This window comes from Talaromyces rugulosus, chromosome III (assembly GCF_013368755.1).
Source record: "Talaromyces rugulosus chromosome III, complete sequence".
Taxonomy (NCBI): Eukaryota; Fungi; Ascomycota; class Eurotiomycetes; order Eurotiales; family Trichocomaceae; genus Talaromyces; species Talaromyces rugulosus.
In genome coordinates, this window is record NC_049563.1 from 2,142,944 (window position 1) to 2,160,605 (window position 17,662).

General features: G+C 48.6%; 9 protein-coding genes across 9 annotated transcripts; 5 read left to right on the plus strand and 4 right to left on the minus strand.

The window, feature by feature from the left end:
* Nucleotides 1-306: 306 nt before the first annotated feature.
* On the plus strand, nucleotides 307-1,423 carry TRUGW13939_05604 (uncharacterized protein; the record flags this gene model as incomplete). Its single annotated transcript, XM_035488765.1, has 3 exons — nucleotides 307-1,082; nucleotides 1,144-1,318; nucleotides 1,376-1,423. 3 exons carry the CDS (start codon nucleotides 307-309, stop codon nucleotides 1,421-1,423), a joined length of 999 nt encoding a protein of 332 aa, XP_035344658.1.
* Nucleotides 1,424-1,630: 207 nt separating this feature from the next.
* Nucleotides 1,631-3,261, minus strand: TRUGW13939_05605 (uncharacterized protein; the record flags this gene model as incomplete). The annotated part of the gene is made up of 5 exons (XM_035488766.1): nucleotides 1,631-2,516; nucleotides 2,576-2,824; nucleotides 2,876-2,893; nucleotides 2,954-3,039; nucleotides 3,103-3,261. 5 exons carry the CDS (start codon nucleotides 3,259-3,261, stop codon nucleotides 1,631-1,633), a joined length of 1,398 nt encoding a protein of 465 aa, XP_035344659.1.
* A 1,524-nt stretch (nucleotides 3,262-4,785) lies between these two features.
* On the plus strand, nucleotides 4,786-6,252 carry TRUGW13939_05606 (uncharacterized protein; the record flags this gene model as incomplete). The annotated part of the gene is made up of 2 exons (XM_035488767.1): nucleotides 4,786-4,877; nucleotides 4,983-6,252. The coding sequence occupies 2 exons, from the start codon at nucleotides 4,786-4,788 to the stop codon at nucleotides 6,250-6,252; spliced, it is 1,362 nt and encodes a 453-aa protein (XP_035344660.1).
* A 211-nt stretch (nucleotides 6,253-6,463) lies between these two features.
* TRUGW13939_05607 (uncharacterized protein) lies at nucleotides 6,464-7,052 on the plus strand (the record flags this gene model as incomplete). Its single annotated transcript, XM_035488768.1, has 3 exons — nucleotides 6,464-6,567; nucleotides 6,757-6,939; nucleotides 7,010-7,052. The coding sequence occupies 3 exons, from the start codon at nucleotides 6,464-6,466 to the stop codon at nucleotides 7,050-7,052; spliced, it is 330 nt and encodes a 109-aa protein (XP_035344661.1).
* A 478-nt stretch (nucleotides 7,053-7,530) lies between these two features.
* On the minus strand, nucleotides 7,531-8,483 carry TRUGW13939_05608 (uncharacterized protein; the record flags this gene model as incomplete). The annotated part of the gene is made up of 2 exons (XM_035488769.1): nucleotides 7,531-7,983; nucleotides 8,106-8,483. The coding sequence occupies 2 exons, from the start codon at nucleotides 8,481-8,483 to the stop codon at nucleotides 7,531-7,533; spliced, it is 831 nt and encodes a 276-aa protein (XP_035344662.1).
* Nucleotides 8,484-9,132: 649 nt separating this feature from the next.
* On the minus strand, nucleotides 9,133-10,894 carry TRUGW13939_05609 (uncharacterized protein; the record flags this gene model as incomplete). Its single annotated transcript, XM_035488770.1, has 4 exons — nucleotides 9,133-9,208; nucleotides 9,275-9,774; nucleotides 9,883-10,449; nucleotides 10,511-10,894. The coding sequence occupies 4 exons, from the start codon at nucleotides 10,892-10,894 to the stop codon at nucleotides 9,133-9,135; spliced, it is 1,527 nt and encodes a 508-aa protein (XP_035344663.1).
* An 835-nt stretch (nucleotides 10,895-11,729) lies between these two features.
* TRUGW13939_05610 (uncharacterized protein) lies at nucleotides 11,730-13,495 on the plus strand (the record flags this gene model as incomplete). The annotated part of the gene is made up of 5 exons (XM_035488771.1): nucleotides 11,730-11,820; nucleotides 11,893-12,201; nucleotides 12,252-12,296; nucleotides 12,357-12,712; nucleotides 12,764-13,495. 5 exons carry the CDS (start codon nucleotides 11,730-11,732, stop codon nucleotides 13,493-13,495), a joined length of 1,533 nt encoding a protein of 510 aa, XP_035344664.1.
* A 1,401-nt stretch (nucleotides 13,496-14,896) lies between these two features.
* On the plus strand, nucleotides 14,897-15,385 carry TRUGW13939_05611 (uncharacterized protein; the record flags this gene model as incomplete). Its single annotated transcript, XM_035488772.1, has 1 exon — nucleotides 14,897-15,385. One exon carries the CDS (start codon nucleotides 14,897-14,899, stop codon nucleotides 15,383-15,385), a length of 489 nt encoding a protein of 162 aa, XP_035344665.1.
* Nucleotides 15,386-15,573: 188 nt separating this feature from the next.
* TRUGW13939_05612 (uncharacterized protein) lies at nucleotides 15,574-17,468 on the minus strand (the record flags this gene model as incomplete). Its single annotated transcript, XM_035488773.1, has 4 exons — nucleotides 15,574-15,758; nucleotides 15,899-16,863; nucleotides 16,915-17,311; nucleotides 17,372-17,468. 4 exons carry the CDS (start codon nucleotides 17,466-17,468, stop codon nucleotides 15,574-15,576), a joined length of 1,644 nt encoding a protein of 547 aa, XP_035344666.1.
* Nucleotides 17,469-17,662: the final 194 nt, after the last annotated feature.

A 17,662-nucleotide genomic window follows, 5' to 3' on the forward strand; every position in this document is an offset into this window, starting at 1 on the left:
TGCCATCATGTGACTGTGGGGGGCTAAGTTCTCACAGCCTAACTGTCGCCGATGACGGCATCGAGCCCCGCGTTGTCGACGAGTCGCGCTCGGATATAAGAATTAAGCATTACTAATGTGACGACCATATATATATTCATCGAACCACCCCGACTTGCATCAACCCAGTCTAATCCTCCGTCCATGTATCTGAATCGGACTTTTGCCGCACAAGCTCGATCTATCTCGCGCTTGAGCACCGGTGTACTGCGACTATCCGCGCTGCAATCACAGTTATCTTTGAACAACACGCGCCAGATTAGAAACATGAGCCTTCCAACTACCCAAAAGGCCGTCGTCATTGAGACGACTGGCGGTCCAGAGGTTCTCCAGTTCAAGACCGACTACCCGGTGCCCCAGCCAGCGGAGAACCAGGTGCTTGTCAAAAACAATGTCGCCGGAATCAACTTTATCGACACCTACTTCCGCACTGGCCTGTACCCATCTCCCAAACCAGAAGTTCTTGGCCGCGAGGCAGCTGGCACTGTTGCCGCCCTGGGCCCGGGCTCAGAGTCGTCTGGCCTCAAGGTCGGGGACCGTGTGATTTGGTTGGGCACTTCTTCATATGCAGAGTACTCGGCCGTTGCTACAAAGGACGTTGTCAAGATTCCCGACGCCGTCACAGATGAAGATGCCATTGCCTCTTTCCTCAGCGGTCTGACCGTCTTGAGTTTGGTGAAAGAAACATATGTTGTCAAGAAAGGCGACACTGTCCTGGTGCATGCCGCTGCCGGCGGTGCTGGATTCTTGATTGTGCAGATCCTCAAACTGCTCGGAGCCACAGTCATTGGCACTGCTGGAGGACCCGAAAAAGTTGCCCTGGTTAAGAGCCTGGGTGCCGACTATGTCATTGACTACCGTAGCGAAGAAGGCAAGGACTGGGTTAAGCTGGTCAAGCAGTATACCAATGACCGTGGCGTTGATGTCGTCTATGACTCGGTTGGAAAGGATACCTGGGAGGGCAGTCTTGAAGCTGTCAAGAGAAAGGGCTTCATTGCCTGGTTTGGTAATGCCAGTGGCCCTGTCCCGCCTTTCCCTATTCAGTAAGTACAGACTAATACACGAAGCGTGTAAAGGGGAGAAAAGTATTCTAACAGGACACAGACGACTCGCTGCCAGAGGCGTCACAATTGCCCGACCAACGCTATTCAATTACATCACAACTAGAGAGGAATTCGAAGGCTATGTGAACCAGCTGTTTGAGCTTCTTGGATCAGGAAAGCTCAAGGTCAGGATTCACAAGGTCTATCCATTGGAAGACGTTCAAGAAGCACACAAGGTAAGTAGCACTGTCTTTCACATTAACATAACACGAATACTTATTTCGATTGAATAGGACCTGGAAGGCAGAAAAACCACAGGCAAGCTGCTGTTGAAGCCGTAGAGATGGGAAGGATTAAGTTGCTGTAAACAAACGTCCTACATATATATCCCTTGAGGACTTAGCACATATAACTACTACATGTACGGATTTGATAGCTTGGAAATTCAAGTGGATCTCGTAATAGCATTTGAAAAAAAAAAAACTGCTGTAAATTCATGTTTCTAATTAACCTAAAACCCCGAGAGAAATTTTGGCTGCTGTTGTCGACTACTGATCCCCATCCTGGCTCTCTTCAGCCCCGGCCTCAGTCTTGTCAACTTCTCCTTCCCCTTTCTTCTTCTCGCCCTCTTTCGTCACATACCGCGGCTCTTTCCACCCAGCCATCAGGTCGTTCCACAAGATGGTGTAGAAAGAGCTGTAAGCAGCCATGATCTCATCGAAAAAGTACATGCCAAAGTTCATTTCCCAGACGGTGGTGTCAATCTTCATTCCGACATAGCAGTGCCGGAGAAGTGTCTCTTCCACCACAAACTCAAACTCCAAGTTGTCGATGTCTGGCAATTTCTCACCAGGCGCTAGGTCGACCTTGACGCCGTTGGGGATTCTCCATGCCTTGCCTCGCAATTTACCAACAGGGTTTAGGTCGGGCGCGTGGAGGCTGTAGAAGTCTCGCACTTTCTCGTCCACCGCGAGAATCTCCGTCACCTCAAAACCATCGATATCCTCGATGGGGCGCGCACTGACCTGCGACGTTTTGGTGAAGGACGAGGATTGCTCATCAGTGCAAGTGCAGACTAGGGCAAATTTCATCACTTTGTGGGCAATTTCTTCCGACATTCGAGGGCTGCCTTGGTTTTCTTGATCCCACGTCCCAGACGGACCCTTTCTGGCCTCAGGGTCGAAATAGTGCCCCCCGTAGAGGAAAGAACAAGCTTTGTTGAAATCTCCAGGGCCTGCTAAGAGGAGACACCGATTGTCCCAAAGCTGTTTGTCGGCAAGTGCACAGAAGCGGCTGGCAGATTTGATGTTATCTTCGTATTCGGGGACTACTTTCCGATAGAGCAAGTAGTTGAGCCAGTTTTTGATCGTGGCAGTGGCCATCTTGATCTCTTCCAGGCTTTCCGGCTGCATATAATCTGGAAAGTAGGAAGATCTGTTTACATTGGTCAGATATGAACTGAAGGGCTGATAATTCAGTCTTGGAGAACTAACAGGAAACCCTTGACAACGAGCTCAAAGTCAATCTTGAGCTTCAGTTTATCGACGCTGATATCCGTCTGCGAGCGAGCGGCTGTGATTTCCTCATTGTCCATTTCCCTCATCTCCCTCTCAGAGATGCCGCCGAACATCTTAGCACCGACATCGACGCCACCGTATCTCAGATAGTGGACAAATATGGTCATGCGCTCGGTCATCAGTTTACGGTTGCGCTGATATTTGGACAAGGCATCCTGCAGCCGACTGATGCATCGTTAGAGGGCAATCGTGGTATAATTCTAGGCAATTGCTTACAAAAGCGCAGGGCGGTCTCTGCTCGCTGTTAGCTGATATCCCGACCTGATCAGATAAGTAAGCACCGGTATTACTCACTGGCCGTAAATATTCAGCTCGTGGTAGTGCTCTTCAGGGCTGATGGGGGCTTCGGCAAAGTATTCCTCGAAGCCAGTGGGTTTTGGCTGTTAGGTGATCACGTCAATTGAAGTGTTTCTGAGGGACACAGATCATGCATAAAAGCGTACCTGTCCAGCACTTTTGCTCTTTGGCTTATTCTTGTGCTTTTTCTTCATCGCCAGCTTCCGCTTCTGCTTTTCCGTCAGCTGGACTGGCGCCTCTTTCGCAGCTAGCTGGTTCTCTTCGAGGCCCTTCACATCGGTGGTAGGCTCTTTCGGTGGCTCCATGGTGTGAGGAAGCGAGGCGACTGTAGCGAGTGATAGTCGAAAAGCTAGAAGAGTAGTAAAGAGAGTTGGAAGAGTCAGAGTAGAAGTGAGGAAAAGATAGAGTTAGAGGGTTAAGAGAGTGAAGAGGGACTAGAAGTTTACGAGGCCACGAGGACCCAGCAGGGGAAGAGGCAGATTCGAGCAAACGGGCAAGTCAAGGGTCCGTTTGAAATGTCGAGTGAGCGGCGTCAACGCGGCGAATACCGAAGAAACATGCCTGGCAGGTTCTGCGAAAACCGGCGAGGAGTTATTTTCTCATTTGATTGAGTGTGAATGAAGTAAAAACCATTGTTTCCTTCGCGGCGGGAGAACTCCATCTGGTCAGGGGATCGATTAGGAAGGCGCCCGATTAGGAAGCCGCGCCTGCTGAGGGAACTCTTTGTCTTGTTATTATTGATTGCTTGTTCTCTATTCTCCTCTTGCACTATCTTTACAATACATACACACTCGCCGATTCAGCTTGCGTGTGTCAATTGAGGAGGACCTGGACACCAAAACAAAGAAAAGACAAGACAACCGTTTAGGAACGCCGACAGGTCATGTGTACAGAGCGCTTGTGGCACCTCCGCGATGCACGTTTATACGCCGGTGAGCTTGGGTTGACAACGCCCTGCATACCCACCAGCCTTTCGTTGCCCTAGCACTCCTCGGAGTCGATGCTCCGAAAAGAAGGCCCCAGGGGCTAGAGAATATTGAGACAAAGACCTGGTTTTGAGCGGTGAAGAAGAGCTAGCTAGCACAGGCTTCCCCAGTGCCCACAGGGGAGGAGGAAGGCTTGACGAGCAGCCACAGCGAGAGCACGCCAGCGCAGCTGGTTTTGTCTCAGTGCTGGCTGCGCCTTGTTGAGCAGATCAACGAGGTCGCAGGCGCATGGCGGTGCAACGCTAAGTTCTACCAAGCCTGCAGGATGCGAAAGTGCTAGTTCACTACTGCCAAGTAGTTAGTTACTGCTTAGTACAAGTGGTGCGGCGCTTCGGAGTGAAACAGGGCCACTACGTCATTGGCAGGCGGTCAGCGGCCTTGGTGCGACTCGCCGTGTTGTGATTCTTCCTCTTCTTATAAGAAGTCCCTGGAGTCAAGCAATCGCCCACCACCGCTTGCTGTCGCGTTGCTCGTTCCCTCCAGTCCCCTTCCGCCAGCCATCGTGTGTCCGAGCTCCCCGTGCCATCTCATCGCGCATCTCAACCGACGCCTCCCTCGCCTCAGCCCGCCGCCCGGTCTCGTGTCCACCTGCTCGTTTGTTCAATGGCCGATGCGCCCAGTCGTGTTGCGTAGACCCCGGCTCGATTAGCATTTTGACTGGCATGACATGGCATGATATGATAAATACCTGACCGTTTCTGTTCTTTTTTCTCCCCGCGACTGGCCTTGCTACCTACCCCTGACGCTGCCGCCTAGCGGTTGACTGAACACGCCGGGATGCGCTCCTAATTGTCACCCATTGTCTACCTGGCACCTCGCAAACTATCCACCACCACCACCACCATGCCATCGTCTTCGAGATCCGACAGCTTCAAGGGCCAGTCCCTTGATAGCGACAGCTTCCAGAATAGCTTTGACCACGCCGCTGCAGGACAGTAAGTTCGCCACATAACAAACTTCGGTTTTTTTTCCCCCTCTTCCTTATTCTGCTTCAAATATCCGTTGCAAATCGTGTTGAAGCTGACGTATACCAAACATAGTGACGGACTCCGTTGTCATCTATCCGGGTCGCTGATTGCCAAGCCATGCACCCAGGGAGAAGTTGCTTTCTACGAATCGAGCGTTTACCACCCCAACTTCCACGCTTTCATGCCCCAATGGTATGGAACACTGACTACCACCGACCAACAACAATCGCTCTCCGTGGGCGCTGGCGCCCAGAACCAAGGAAGCATCCTCCTTCCTACATTGGCCACGTCATCCACAACCGATATCCCTACCGACACAGCGCAGGTACTTCAAATACCGACAGGATCGCAAGAAGTGCCGTGGACGCCGTCTGGAGGACGAAAATTAGACACTGGGATTTCAATTGTATTAGAAAACGTTGCCGAAGGGTTCAAGCGGCCTACCGTGCTGGATGTGAAGCTGGGTGCTCGCTTATGGGCCGATGATGCCCCCCCGGCAAAACGCACGAAACTCGACGCTGTTGCTAAAGAGACGACAAGCTCTCCCCTGGGCTTTCGTATTGCCGGTATGAAAGTTTGGAGCGGGCAAGACATCGCCCCAGGAAATAATACCGAAGCCGAATTTACCAATCCGTACATGACTAAACATGAAGGCGCCGAAGCCCAAGATGGCCGTGTCGTCGAAAAGAATGGGTATCGACGGTACGACAAGTGGTACGGCCGCTCGTTCAGTGCTGAAAATGTGAAGGAGGGCTTTGAAGCTTTCTTGGCCGGTGCCAAAGCAGGTAAAATTGACCGTTCTAAGCTTATCGCTTCTCGCTTAGCAGAGGAGCTTCGCGCTTTGAAGTATGCGCTAGAGTCGGAAGAAAGCCGGATGTACTCGTCCAGTGTACTTATTATCTACGAGGGCGATCCGGATGCTTTAGAGGAAGCTTTGGAATTCGAGAAGAACCGAAAAGAGGACGAAGCAAATCAAACACCGGAAACAGAACCGATAGAAACGACAGATGAGATCGACGAGATCGATATCTCCCAGCTTGGCGCTCTCCAACCCGTGAATCTAGAAATCGGGGATGGTACGAACATTCAACAGGCTTTGAATATCCAACTCGACCCCCAATCGCTGTCTGAGATGGGAGCCAACCAGGATGGCGACGAAGAGGACGATGACGAGGAAGTGCCCATCAAGGTCCACGACTTCCGTCTGATCGACTTTGCCCATGCCGACTGGACTCCAGGACAGGGACCAGACGAGAATAGTCTGATGGGAATCAAAAGTTTGATTAAGATCATGGAGGATCTAGCTGATGATAAAGCAGATAGTAGAGATAGCAAGACATGATACCAGCAAGTAGAGCATATTGATTACTGACAGGCATTAGCAAATACTTTTTTCCATATTACATCTGTTCATAAGACTTTTTGAAAATAAAGTAAATGTGTTGTTTATAATGCAAAGCAGTAAAAAGTGACTCTTCAAGTATTCCCAAATAGGAAAGGCCGGAGACCCTTACATAATCCAGACCCGCATCTCGATGATCTCCATGATAATAATGTTCACCTCCAGCCCGTCGCAAAGAACAGCAGACCCGGCAATATTCCAAATACAGCACAATGTTTCCTACGAGGTGCCTGTTGGGGCGCTCAGTGTGGAAAGGTTTGTTATTCTTTTTCTTGCTCATTACATACCATTGGGACTGGAAAACTAACCACCACCGCGTATACAGGTCCAAACATCGTTCCGTACGTTCACCGAACCATTTTACAGACAGACGTCTCTTGCCATGTCGCAAATAATAAAAAACGCACAAGACCGAAGAATTTACTAACCTCACGGTCCGTATAGCCTACCTCTACCTCGCACACTCCCTCCTCCGCCCGGCACGCCTCCCATCCGGACACAGGCTCGCTCTGCGACAATCTTGCCTAATTTCGTCGGCTTGCGGTTCGCCGTTCACAATGGGAAGATTTATCAAGATGTTATAATCACGGAAGAGATGGTGGGGCGCAAATTGGGAGAATTTGTTGGGTGAGTTTTCCATTCCTTACTGCCGAACCAACAGAGGGAAAAAGAAGAGACTAATGATTGATGGTGCTAGGACGCGGAAACGGTTTACTTACAAGCAGTCCAAGAACAAATAGACAGAGTTGTCTTGTTCTGTGTTATTATTATTACAGCGGTTCGCATGTCGTCGGCTCCCATATACTACTACCTGTATCGAATACTGCGGGATTTCTTTTGTGATGGAGTTACAATCGATCGAATGGGTTGGTCGAATGGGTTTATGTACAGTAGAGACAGATATGATGGAAACAACATTCCATTAAAGCTGCAAGCAATCTGATTCAACTTGAAAGGTTTACTGTCTAGTGGAGTCTCATGTTCGCGAATATATTGAACAAATATCTTAGATTATGCTGAATAACGCCAGTTTATAAAATTTCGGATCATCCGATAATCATGATTTCATTTGTGAATGCACCCATATGCGCCATATCCGACCGCGCGCCCATTTTTATGTTGATATAAAAAGATAAAAGCAACCAAAATGACGCAAGTAAACCCAAAACTAAACGCCCGCGAAAACACGACCCCAATAACCTGCAAGAAAAGAATTTTCTATCGATAGAATTCTCCCCTCTTCACGCTGACTCCATACTCGGAGACTGCCATGCCCAGGTCTTCCATGGTGAGCACGGTGCGTCCCTGGCCGGTTCCTCCCTGTCCACCACCACCAAAGCCAGGTCGCTGAATACCGAGAGACGTATTCGTTGCGCTGCCCTTTTTCCCACCGTCTCCACCGCCGCCAGCACCTGCAGCGCCGCCGGCTGCACCAGCTGGCAAGTTGAGACCGGCTGCCGCGTTCAGGCCGCCCATGGGGTTGTTTGCGCTGGAGCTGTTGGACGCGCGGACTCGCGAGTATTGATAAGCGTCGGCGGCAATGTCGGCGACGAACTTTTGTGTTGCCAGTGCGAGGAGTCGGGCAAGGTGAGGCGGGGTTTGGTTAGGTCCATTGCCAGGTGGTGGTAGACCGGCTACAGTCAAGTAATGCGCTGTCACGGCATCTGGTATCTGTAATTCAGAAACAACAATCAATAAGATGATCACATTTGCTCCAGGTAGTGACATGATAGGTGAGGGTTCGGTGAGTGTGAACCAAGAAAAGAAAGAGAAAAAAAGGCGTCACAACGTACGATAGGCGCGTATTCGTCCATTTTTCCCAAGAACTCCCGCAAACTACTTTCTTTCTTCGACGTCGGAGTGCTAGAGACTGGATTCCCTGGGGCATCAGCTGCAGCACCAGCTGCGCCATTCGCACTTGTATTGTTCTCGGGCGCGTTCATGTCGATATCGTTGTCGACTTCAGCTTTGACGGGGCCGCCAGCAGGGTCGGTGATGTCAGGCTGCGCTGAAGAAGGGGCGATGTTATTTGCCGATTCGGACTCTGCCTGATCAACGACCGTCCCTGACGACGATGAAGGCGCTTCTTGTGTCTGTGTCGGTGTCTGCTGCTGCTGCTGCTGCTGCGAGCCAAGCGGCGGCGGCTGCGACGAAGGTGACGGGTCGGCCATTATTATATTGGCTGGAAAAGCGAGCGGGGGCGTCAGACAAAAGGAAGATTCCGCAGTATTGGTGGCTGGCCAATGTGATACAGGCTGCTTTGGATCGATGCCTGGCGAAAAGCAGTACTACCTAACTCAACAGGCGACAGGACGCTGGTCACGCTGGCCATGCAAGACGCACATGTCGTTCGCCCCGGCGGCTCCTCCGGCGCGGGCGCTACGCCGGAACCAGTTCTTGGCATCTCTGGATACTATCAGTGTTATTATTACCAGGGAGCGCTGTGGTTTTGAAAAAAATAGATAAACATGTTAAATATGTATATATATGTATATATATAGTTGATATTTAATGCGATAGCAATTTATTTTGGAGGATAAATTCATATTAGGCCATTGATCTTTGGTAACTGTTCAGAAACACATGCAACTCTAGATCTTCGAATGCCTGCATTCCTGATCACTATATGATATGTGAAACACCCAATGTTTCTGTATAATATTACTAAAATGTGAGGGGGAAAAAGAATTAAATCTTGTACTCGCCTTCGTCACACAAAGTTGCCGCATTAGGCAAGAAAGCGCAGCGGGGGGCTTTGCCCTAACCCACCTCTGGTTGCCATGTTTACTCCACTACAGAGACAACTAGCTTTGACTAAACTTAAGATGAATGAATGCTCGGAACGTCAGAACTACCCTTGGGTAGATTGAACGTCAAGCTCCAAAACTCGAAATCACTGTTGCTTGTTAGAGGAAATGTCACCTAGACGCAAGAAGCAAAGCTTCAATGTTAAATGACTTACTGGATAATATCACAGTCGCCTCCTATCAACCCACAAAAGGCGATTGAAGGATCCGGACTGACAGTACCACCAATTACTTCGACATCCATCCCGTAAATATCCTTGAGGCTAGTAATATCCCGCGTCTCCCCGAGCGGGTTCGAAGAGAGATGGAAAGTGAAATTGCTTGACGAATTTCCCAGTGGATATGACAAGTTGAGTGAGTTTGGGCTTACATCTACCTGCATCGCTTTTTCTCCTGTGTACAGACTGAAGAAGCCCACCGATTCGTCCGGACGTAGCCATTGGACAACGGCCGGGCTCCAGGAAGTGATATCTTTTGAGTAGCCTCCGGCAACATCCAGGTTGAACGATTGTGCACCGATAGTCAGGTTGGATGAAAGCCAGGAAGTGACATTTCGCTGCTCCTGGTCTGCCGGGGGTGCATACGCGTTTCCGTTATACGTGTGCTCGCCGGTGAAAGAAGACAAACGAGAAATTGACGAGTTTGAAACCAAAGCCTTATGGTAGTCCGCGAGAACTGCAGCCACGGGCGCAAATTCAAAGTCGTCTGCATGTGCCAAGGTCCAGATCGGAGAGGCATTTTTTTAAGTGCTTTCCTTTCCTACAAACGACCAGATCCATAGAGACATGATGGACACATAGTTGTTCATATCGAGACCATATGTGCGGTCCCAAGGTCCAGCAAAGTTTCTTAAGTTAGGGTTCCATAGCGACGACTCATACTCCCATATTTGCTGGACGACTCGTTTTGCGTTCTTACCAATAACCGAGTCGGTATTTCCAAGGTATTTTGCTGCCAATGTGAGAGCATAAAGAGACACAGCAGCATATGTTGGGCTGTTAAACTCGGACAATGTTTGGTTGCGATCGAAGAGGTCCAAAAACTCCTCCGCCCACTTATCTCCCCAGGTGGTCATGTTGGAATCTTTCAATTTGTGTCCTGTCCAAGAAGACGCCATGGTTCTCATTAGCCATGGGTTGGAATAAGAAGGAGAGAGGTTATCGCCGTCGACACCGTTGACACGATATGTATCGCCTATCGTGGTGTTCTTTAGACTTTCGACAATCAAATCTTGGACATTTTCTGGCAGCAGACTCCCATATTCTTCATAGATTACGATCAAAGCAGTACCAATGAAGCCTCTCCAGTTAGGGTCCCATGTGTTATAAATCTATCGTTGTCTATTTAGTTTCCATCCTAGTCATCATTCCCACAAGGAATGGCAGACTTACCTTGGGGTCGTAAGGAGCACTCCCAACAGTCGGCTGCTCAGGATACACGGTGTAATCACCATACCACTGTACAGACGTATCTTTCTCCTGGCCACCGATGACGTTTTCGATAATTTTCACTGCCTCGTCTACGTCGCTTCCACTGTTGCGTTGGAGCAGGCCGACAGAATACCACACACTTGACCGAGTCTCATGGGCACCAGCTGCAAGAGGATAGTAAAAGTAGTACAAGTAGCCCGCACTGGGATCGTAAATATCGTCTAGGATCGTCATGGACTGGTTGAGCATATCCTGGGCGTTCGGTCCCAATTCAACCGAGCGCGCAAAGTCTGCGCTCAGCAGGCTGAGGCTTAGAGCTTTAAACCAATTGGCCTTGGAGAACATAGCGATGACAGCAGTGCTTGGATGAGGACAATGTTAAACCCAAGATCCAAGGGGACCTGTTGCTTTTATGTATAGAACCGACTTAGAGCCCGGATAGAGCATTAATTGACTAGTTAACAGTTCTTATCTCTGGATTTCGGGGGGAACTCCGATCATCTAACATTGATTTAGGCTATATTGGTACCTAGATATGTAGTATATGTAGTATATGTAGTAGTAAATGAGCAAATACCAACTATGAAACTTACAGCGTCATCACGGCCTCCCAGTTCAGTAAGTGGCCCCTGCTATACATATATACCCTCCCTAAGGGCTGTTATCTGGTCCCTAGCTGCTTGGTATGGATATAAATGCCCTTAAAAGAAGTTTGAGCAAATGTTGTATGCTAACCCGAGAAGGCTAAATGCTACGCGCATTGGCCCCAAATAAGTTTAAACATCTACCTACATACGGAGTAGCCTCGTTTGCAGTTCCCTCCTCGAGCTTCCTTTTTTTCTCTCCAGAATCCCGCTGCATCAGAATTAAACTGGCCGAACAGTTAACTTATGATCGGAACTTATCCGACAATTTTGTGGTAGAGAATTAATTACGGGGATGTTATCACTATCGACCGGCAAAGCCCGGCATAGTCCGGCCCCGGATTCACGAGAGCTCTCACGCCAGATATCGATAACGCTGATACGAGAGACCACATGGCCAAGACTCCGTCCGTTCAAACCAAATCACTATAATAATCATGCCTAGGAGCCACATTGGCACATTGGCACTTTGTAGCTGAAAACTAGACCTGGGGCAGCAGTAAGCCGAAGGACACATTAGGAGAAACAACTTGAAAATGGGCGAAAAATTGGCTTCGACAGACATGATGGCTCCAGTCAAAGAGGCGTCGGACATGGATACCGATGAGTTGCGACTGGCTCAAATGGGTATGGTGACGCTTCCCCAGTATCAATTGATATTATTGACTGTCGCGTGCTAAATGTTATGGATGCTCAAAGGCCACACTCAAGAGCTCACGCGCCATTTCAACGTTTTGTCGCTGATTGGTCTTGCTTCAACAACGACAATCTCCTGGACTGGCCTCGGACTAAGTATTGTCACCGAGATAAATGCCGGGGGACCGAGTGCAATTATATACGGCTTTATTCTTGTCACGACTCTGCAGTGCTTTCTCGGTGCTTCCCTAGCTGAATTTGTGTCCAGCTACCCAACTGAGGGTGGCATGTATCACTGGATTGCTGCTATTGCCCCCAGGAGGTCGAGCGCGTTTTTAAGCTTCATCACCGGCTGGCTGACAGTCTGCGGCTGTAAGAGATTTCGTGGGATGCAAATGACCTACAACTAATGCTTTTCTCAGGGATCTTTACCACAGCCTCGACCAATTTGATATTTTCCCAAGTCGGTATGTGCTGCCCTAGTGAATGGACTCGGTCCGAGGAAATTTCGGCTGACAAAGTTGTAGTCCAAGCCTTGTACGCCCTTTATCATCCAGACCTGGTGATCAAAAATTGGCAAACCTTCATAATTTTCCAGATCCTAAACCTGTTGACGGCATCGGTTGTTTTATTTGGCAACAAGCTTATTCCAGCATTGAATAGGTTCTCTCTATTCTACCTCCAAATCGGCTGGTTCATCGTCCTTGTCACAGTCGTTGCATGTGCTCCGACACATCAGAGCAGTGAATTTGTCTTTAGGAAGTGGATAAATAACACCGGCTGGGAGAATAATGTTATTTGCTTTATTACCGGCCTCGTCAACCCTTTGTACAGTCTGGGAGGTCTTGACGGGATTTCTCATATCACAGAAGAGATGCCAAACGTGAGTAACATTTAAATTTCGCCTCGAGGATGTCGGCTAACTTTCACCTAGCCTTCTCGCAACGCGCCCCTAGCAATCGCCATTACCCTGACAATTGCATTTGCCACAGGTGTGACGTATCTCATCACGCTGATGTTTAGTGTTCAAGACTATGCGGCTTTGTCGACAACAAACACGGGCTTGCCCCTGGCTGAGCTCTTTCGCCAAGTCACCCAATCAGCTGGCGGTGCATTCGGGCTGACTTTTATTCTGTTTGTCGCCCTCGGACCTTGCGTCGTTTCATCACAACTGTCAGCTTCGCGAGTTCTCTGGGCGTTTGCTCGAGACAGTGCCATGCCATTTTCCAGTGTTTGGGCACATGTCAGCAAGCGGTTCGGTATTCCCTTCAATGCACAGCTGTTGGTTGCTGCTGCCAACGCTGCCCTGGGCTGTATCTACCTTGGAAGTAGTACGGCTTTCAACAGTATGCTTGGTGCGGCTGTTACTATCAATAATGTTGCATACCTTATCCCCATATCCACGAATATGCTTACCGGCAGGGCCAACATGCACAAAGGTGTTTTTCATATGGGTAACTGGGGCTGGCTTGTGAACGGCGTGGCTGCGGCATGGCTGCTCTTTGCTATCATATTCTTTAGTTTCCCGTATAACATGCCCGTCACGGTGCAGAACATGAACTACACCTGTGTTGTCGTCGGTGGATTGCCTATCCTCATACTAGTGTGGTGGATTGTAGGTAGCAAGCAGTATAAAGACAAGATATCCCGAGCGAAGGAGGAGTAGAGTGGTCAAATATGTGTCTTGGTGCCTCCTACATCAATTTGTATTATATAGTGTTATGCTTCACATATATGGGAGTTCATACATATATATTGATTTAAGACTTGGTTTATTGAATACTGATTTCTAAATCCAGCAACCTTCATACTTAATCTCAATATAGTGTGAAATTTCAATGTTATCCCTGCGTGACTCTTTAGACTTATTAACAGACAGTGGGTCTGACCGCCACCAATAACAAACGAATCCGGGGAGCTTCTGGCGCTAAGATCTTAACTTTATTGAAAGCTAATACGTATTTGGTATGGCAGATCAGGACACAGTCTCAGACAATATTTACGTTGGCTAGAAATCCTCTTCGACGAAAAGCTGGCCTTCAAACGGCATACCGAAGAGATGGACCTCGGATTCCTTACAGTAATAAATCTTCGCTTCTCTTAGAAATAGCCTGGTCTTCTGTAGCAGGGGTAGTAATAACCTGGCCTTGAACTATATCAATGCTTCTATAGTAATAAATTCTGCTATTATAGCTATATATATATATATATATAGCTGTAATCATATAAATTTTGGAATTATCAAGCACCAAACTCATGAATGTGTGGTACAGTTGACATTAATTGATGTCAATATTCATAAAGGTCGGCACCGACAGTATAGCGGATGAAAGAACCTGAACATCGAAACAATAGCAGTGAACCAATTCGGCCTCAGAATATACTGAGCAATTATGACGTGATTTAGACTCGGTTAGAAACTCTAGTAACTCGTCTGGTTCACCGAGTCCAAAGTATAGATATCGCCGGCTTTGCCGGTCTGTCCGGAAATCGCCGGCCATAACGTGAAATCAAGTGGATACTAGCTAGTAAAACAATCGTGCGGTGAAGAACGAAATCATCTCTGAGAATTGCAGCAAGTCGATTGAGATGGGGCTATTATAGGTGTAATTTAAACAATTTCAAATAATAACTTTCTGTGGTTTGACCCGGGCTCTATTTTGGAATACACAATCACAACAAAAGAAGGCTTCATGTAGCCCACATACTCAAAAAGCTGTGGAAAAGACTACATAAGCTACAATGTCCTTCCTCAAAAATTTGTTTCCATATCACTTTCGTTGAAAATACTTCTCACAAGATGCGTTTGATTATCCGAAATTTTCCAGAGCAGGCAGCGAAATACATTTGCGGATACATAATGCGTAAGCATGCACTTCTTTTTTAGGATGATTAACTTGGCCCAAGTCTCACAAACTACAGAACGAATCAATGCTTTTTCCCAACGGCGGAACGTCCTTTCGTGCTTGGGCTGCCCAAAGGAGGTAGCCCTCTACCCATCTACCGGGCACGTATAAGAGCATTCAAAGAAAGGAGGATATCATTTAGTTGCGTTGTGACGTTAAATATGGATGAGTACGTCGGTATAAAGCGAATTCATCCCGAGTCGTACCACTCCTTCATGTACGGAAACTTTTTCAGCCACGTCGCCATCAACCCGGAAAACATCAATCTCCTAGACGGTAACGCGGGTAGCCTCGCAGAGGAGTGTCTTGCATACGAGGCTAAGATTAAGGCTTTCGGGGGAATTGAACTGTTTCTCGGAGGCGTGGGTGGTGATGGGCACATTGCATTCAACGAGCCCGGTTCAAGCTTGGCTAGTCATACTAGGGTCAAATCCCTGGCGTATGGAACTATATCCAACGGTTATTTTTACTTGGTAACACGTATTCGCTGTTCAATAGGCAACCGAGGGCGGTATAAGTCACATGTGCACCCTATCATGTCTGCAGCTTCATCCCTGGTCGTGGTGGACGAAGACGCAATTCTAGAACTGAAGATCAAAACAGTCAAGGTTTGCCAGTTGTCACCGGATATTTTAAAGGTGCAGGACTGAGTTTGCTTTAGTACTTCGACGGTGTAGAGCGAACAGTGCTGCAGGAACACATACTTACGCAGCACCTCACCACGACTAATACGCCAATTGCAAAAGAGTTGCACATGGGTGATCTGACCCCGGCCGTCACGTATCGGAGATCTCAAGTCTTCGGTTATCAGATCAGCCACGATTCCATTAGGCTTGGCTTAATTGAGTGTGTAGCGGAGGGTTTGCTCTTGAGCTGCCCAGTCCGAAAACATCATTTGGTGAAGACTGGACTGATCAAATATTTGCCACGACTGGTCCATGTGGGTACCTAGTGCAAAATCCTGATATGAAGTTTGCTGCAAATCCGCCGATCCGGGGGTGCGAACGTTGGCAAGACTACTTTCTAACCGGCTTATCAGGTTTTCACATAGACTAGGTTTTGGTTTGTTCATCTTCTTCAGCATTTCGAGATGTATTCGTATATTGTTAAGATATGTATCACTGTCAGCCGTGGAGTCTTAATACGTAGACCAGACATCTTACCATCCGATTCACCTGCACCACCCTCAATACCCTGTACAACAATAAGTGCAGCCCAGGTTATCATAACCAGGTCAAAGTTGGACCAGATAGAGTAATCATGCAAATGCAACTTTATCGTTGCACGAGCCGAAAGTAGAAGCTCATGCTGTTCCTGTGGTGTGATGCTGTTGGACCACGGATCACAGCCTCTAGCAGGATGGTAGATAGATAGAACAACTAATCGATGTAAAACGTATTGACGGAACACAACTCTCAAGTCCTGCTCGGACCCCTCAGATTCGGCGCTGAACTCTACTAGCCACTCGTCTAGTTGCCTGGCCCAATCTCTTATCACTGCAGCGTCGATGGCCGTATATTTGTTAGTCATATTTGCAGTCGCTGAGACTTGGTCGGTAAAGTGAGACCATATTGTCGGCAAACCTCGCCCAGTGAAGTGTGTGAGTCCAGTGTGCATCATCCGAGACAGTCTATAAAGTTGGTCGCGATGTGAAGTTTGCAGTCCTGGTAGCGGCGATTCAATCGGTATCACGGGGCAAGAAAGGTGAAGAGAGGCGTGTTCAAGATCTATGATCTGTACCCCACTGAACAGTTTGCGCCATTCCCGCGATGTCTCATCAATGTGTGCGGGACAGTACTCCATGAGCAACCTGTAAGCTATTGAAATCCAAAGGCCAGTCTCACGAACAGTTGCCTCGGTCAGTAGCCCAGCGATAACAATACCGAGTATAGTCTGGAAAGCCCATTCTTCGCTGTCCGATGGCACCGTGCTGATCTCACTACAGGGGATGCAGAGCTGCGCGATCGCATTGCACAACACAGCAAAGTAGTGGGGGGCAATCCACTCCAGTTCTGGAGGCCCGCGCAAGCTTGAACAATACAAAATCGATGCTAGGAGCAGAGGCTGTGGTGCTGAGAACATCTGCTTTCGGGGCATGAAATGAAGCCCTGGCATTCGGTCATGGAATCTGCGGTGATCAGGGACCATGTTGGCCTTCTTAAGATGTAGGGGGACTTACGACAACCACAGATCTTTGATAGTGCCCTTATGCCATACAGATCGAGGTACGGAGCTAGGAGCACTCGACTGGAGCACTTCTGCTGCCTCCCACAGAGCACCTAAGCTACTGAACTCGGCCGGAAACTCCTCACCATGCGGGAGTCCGCCATCATCAAGACTTGTAGACTGGCTGGAGGCGATATCTGGCATAGAAATCCCGAGACTATCTTCGAGGATCCTTAGCCTACGCAGTACATCCGTTTTGAAATCGGCATCGGTGAAGCCAGCCACAGAGTCTGGCAGAGTGGCAGCATTTGCACGCGGCACAAAGATGCAGGGAAGACCTGAACGGCGGCATCGACGACAGGAATCACTGCCTTCGATGATACATTTCATCTTCTGCCGTCTACAATTAACTGTGAAATAAATCACCGTCAACATTACTTCCTGGCTGGTTTAGTCTTGGGGGTACGGACTACAAGCCTTTCGAGCCTTCTGCTCCGCGCCATCCTTGGCCGACCGAGCTTGGCCATTGGTATCATTTTCCTCATTGGGTTGTTGGTTCGCAGACATGATTTTGAGGAGGATGGAGGTCGACAATACTCGCCGACATGCTCCTTCTACCTGCCAAAAAAATCACGTGCCGGGTCGTGATGTCAGGTGTCTGGACCAGCCAAACTAGACAAACAGCGGTGTTCGCACTTCGATTTCGACACAGTCTCACGATGCCATCTCTCACTCGATTGATCGCGGTGCTTTTCCCTCCT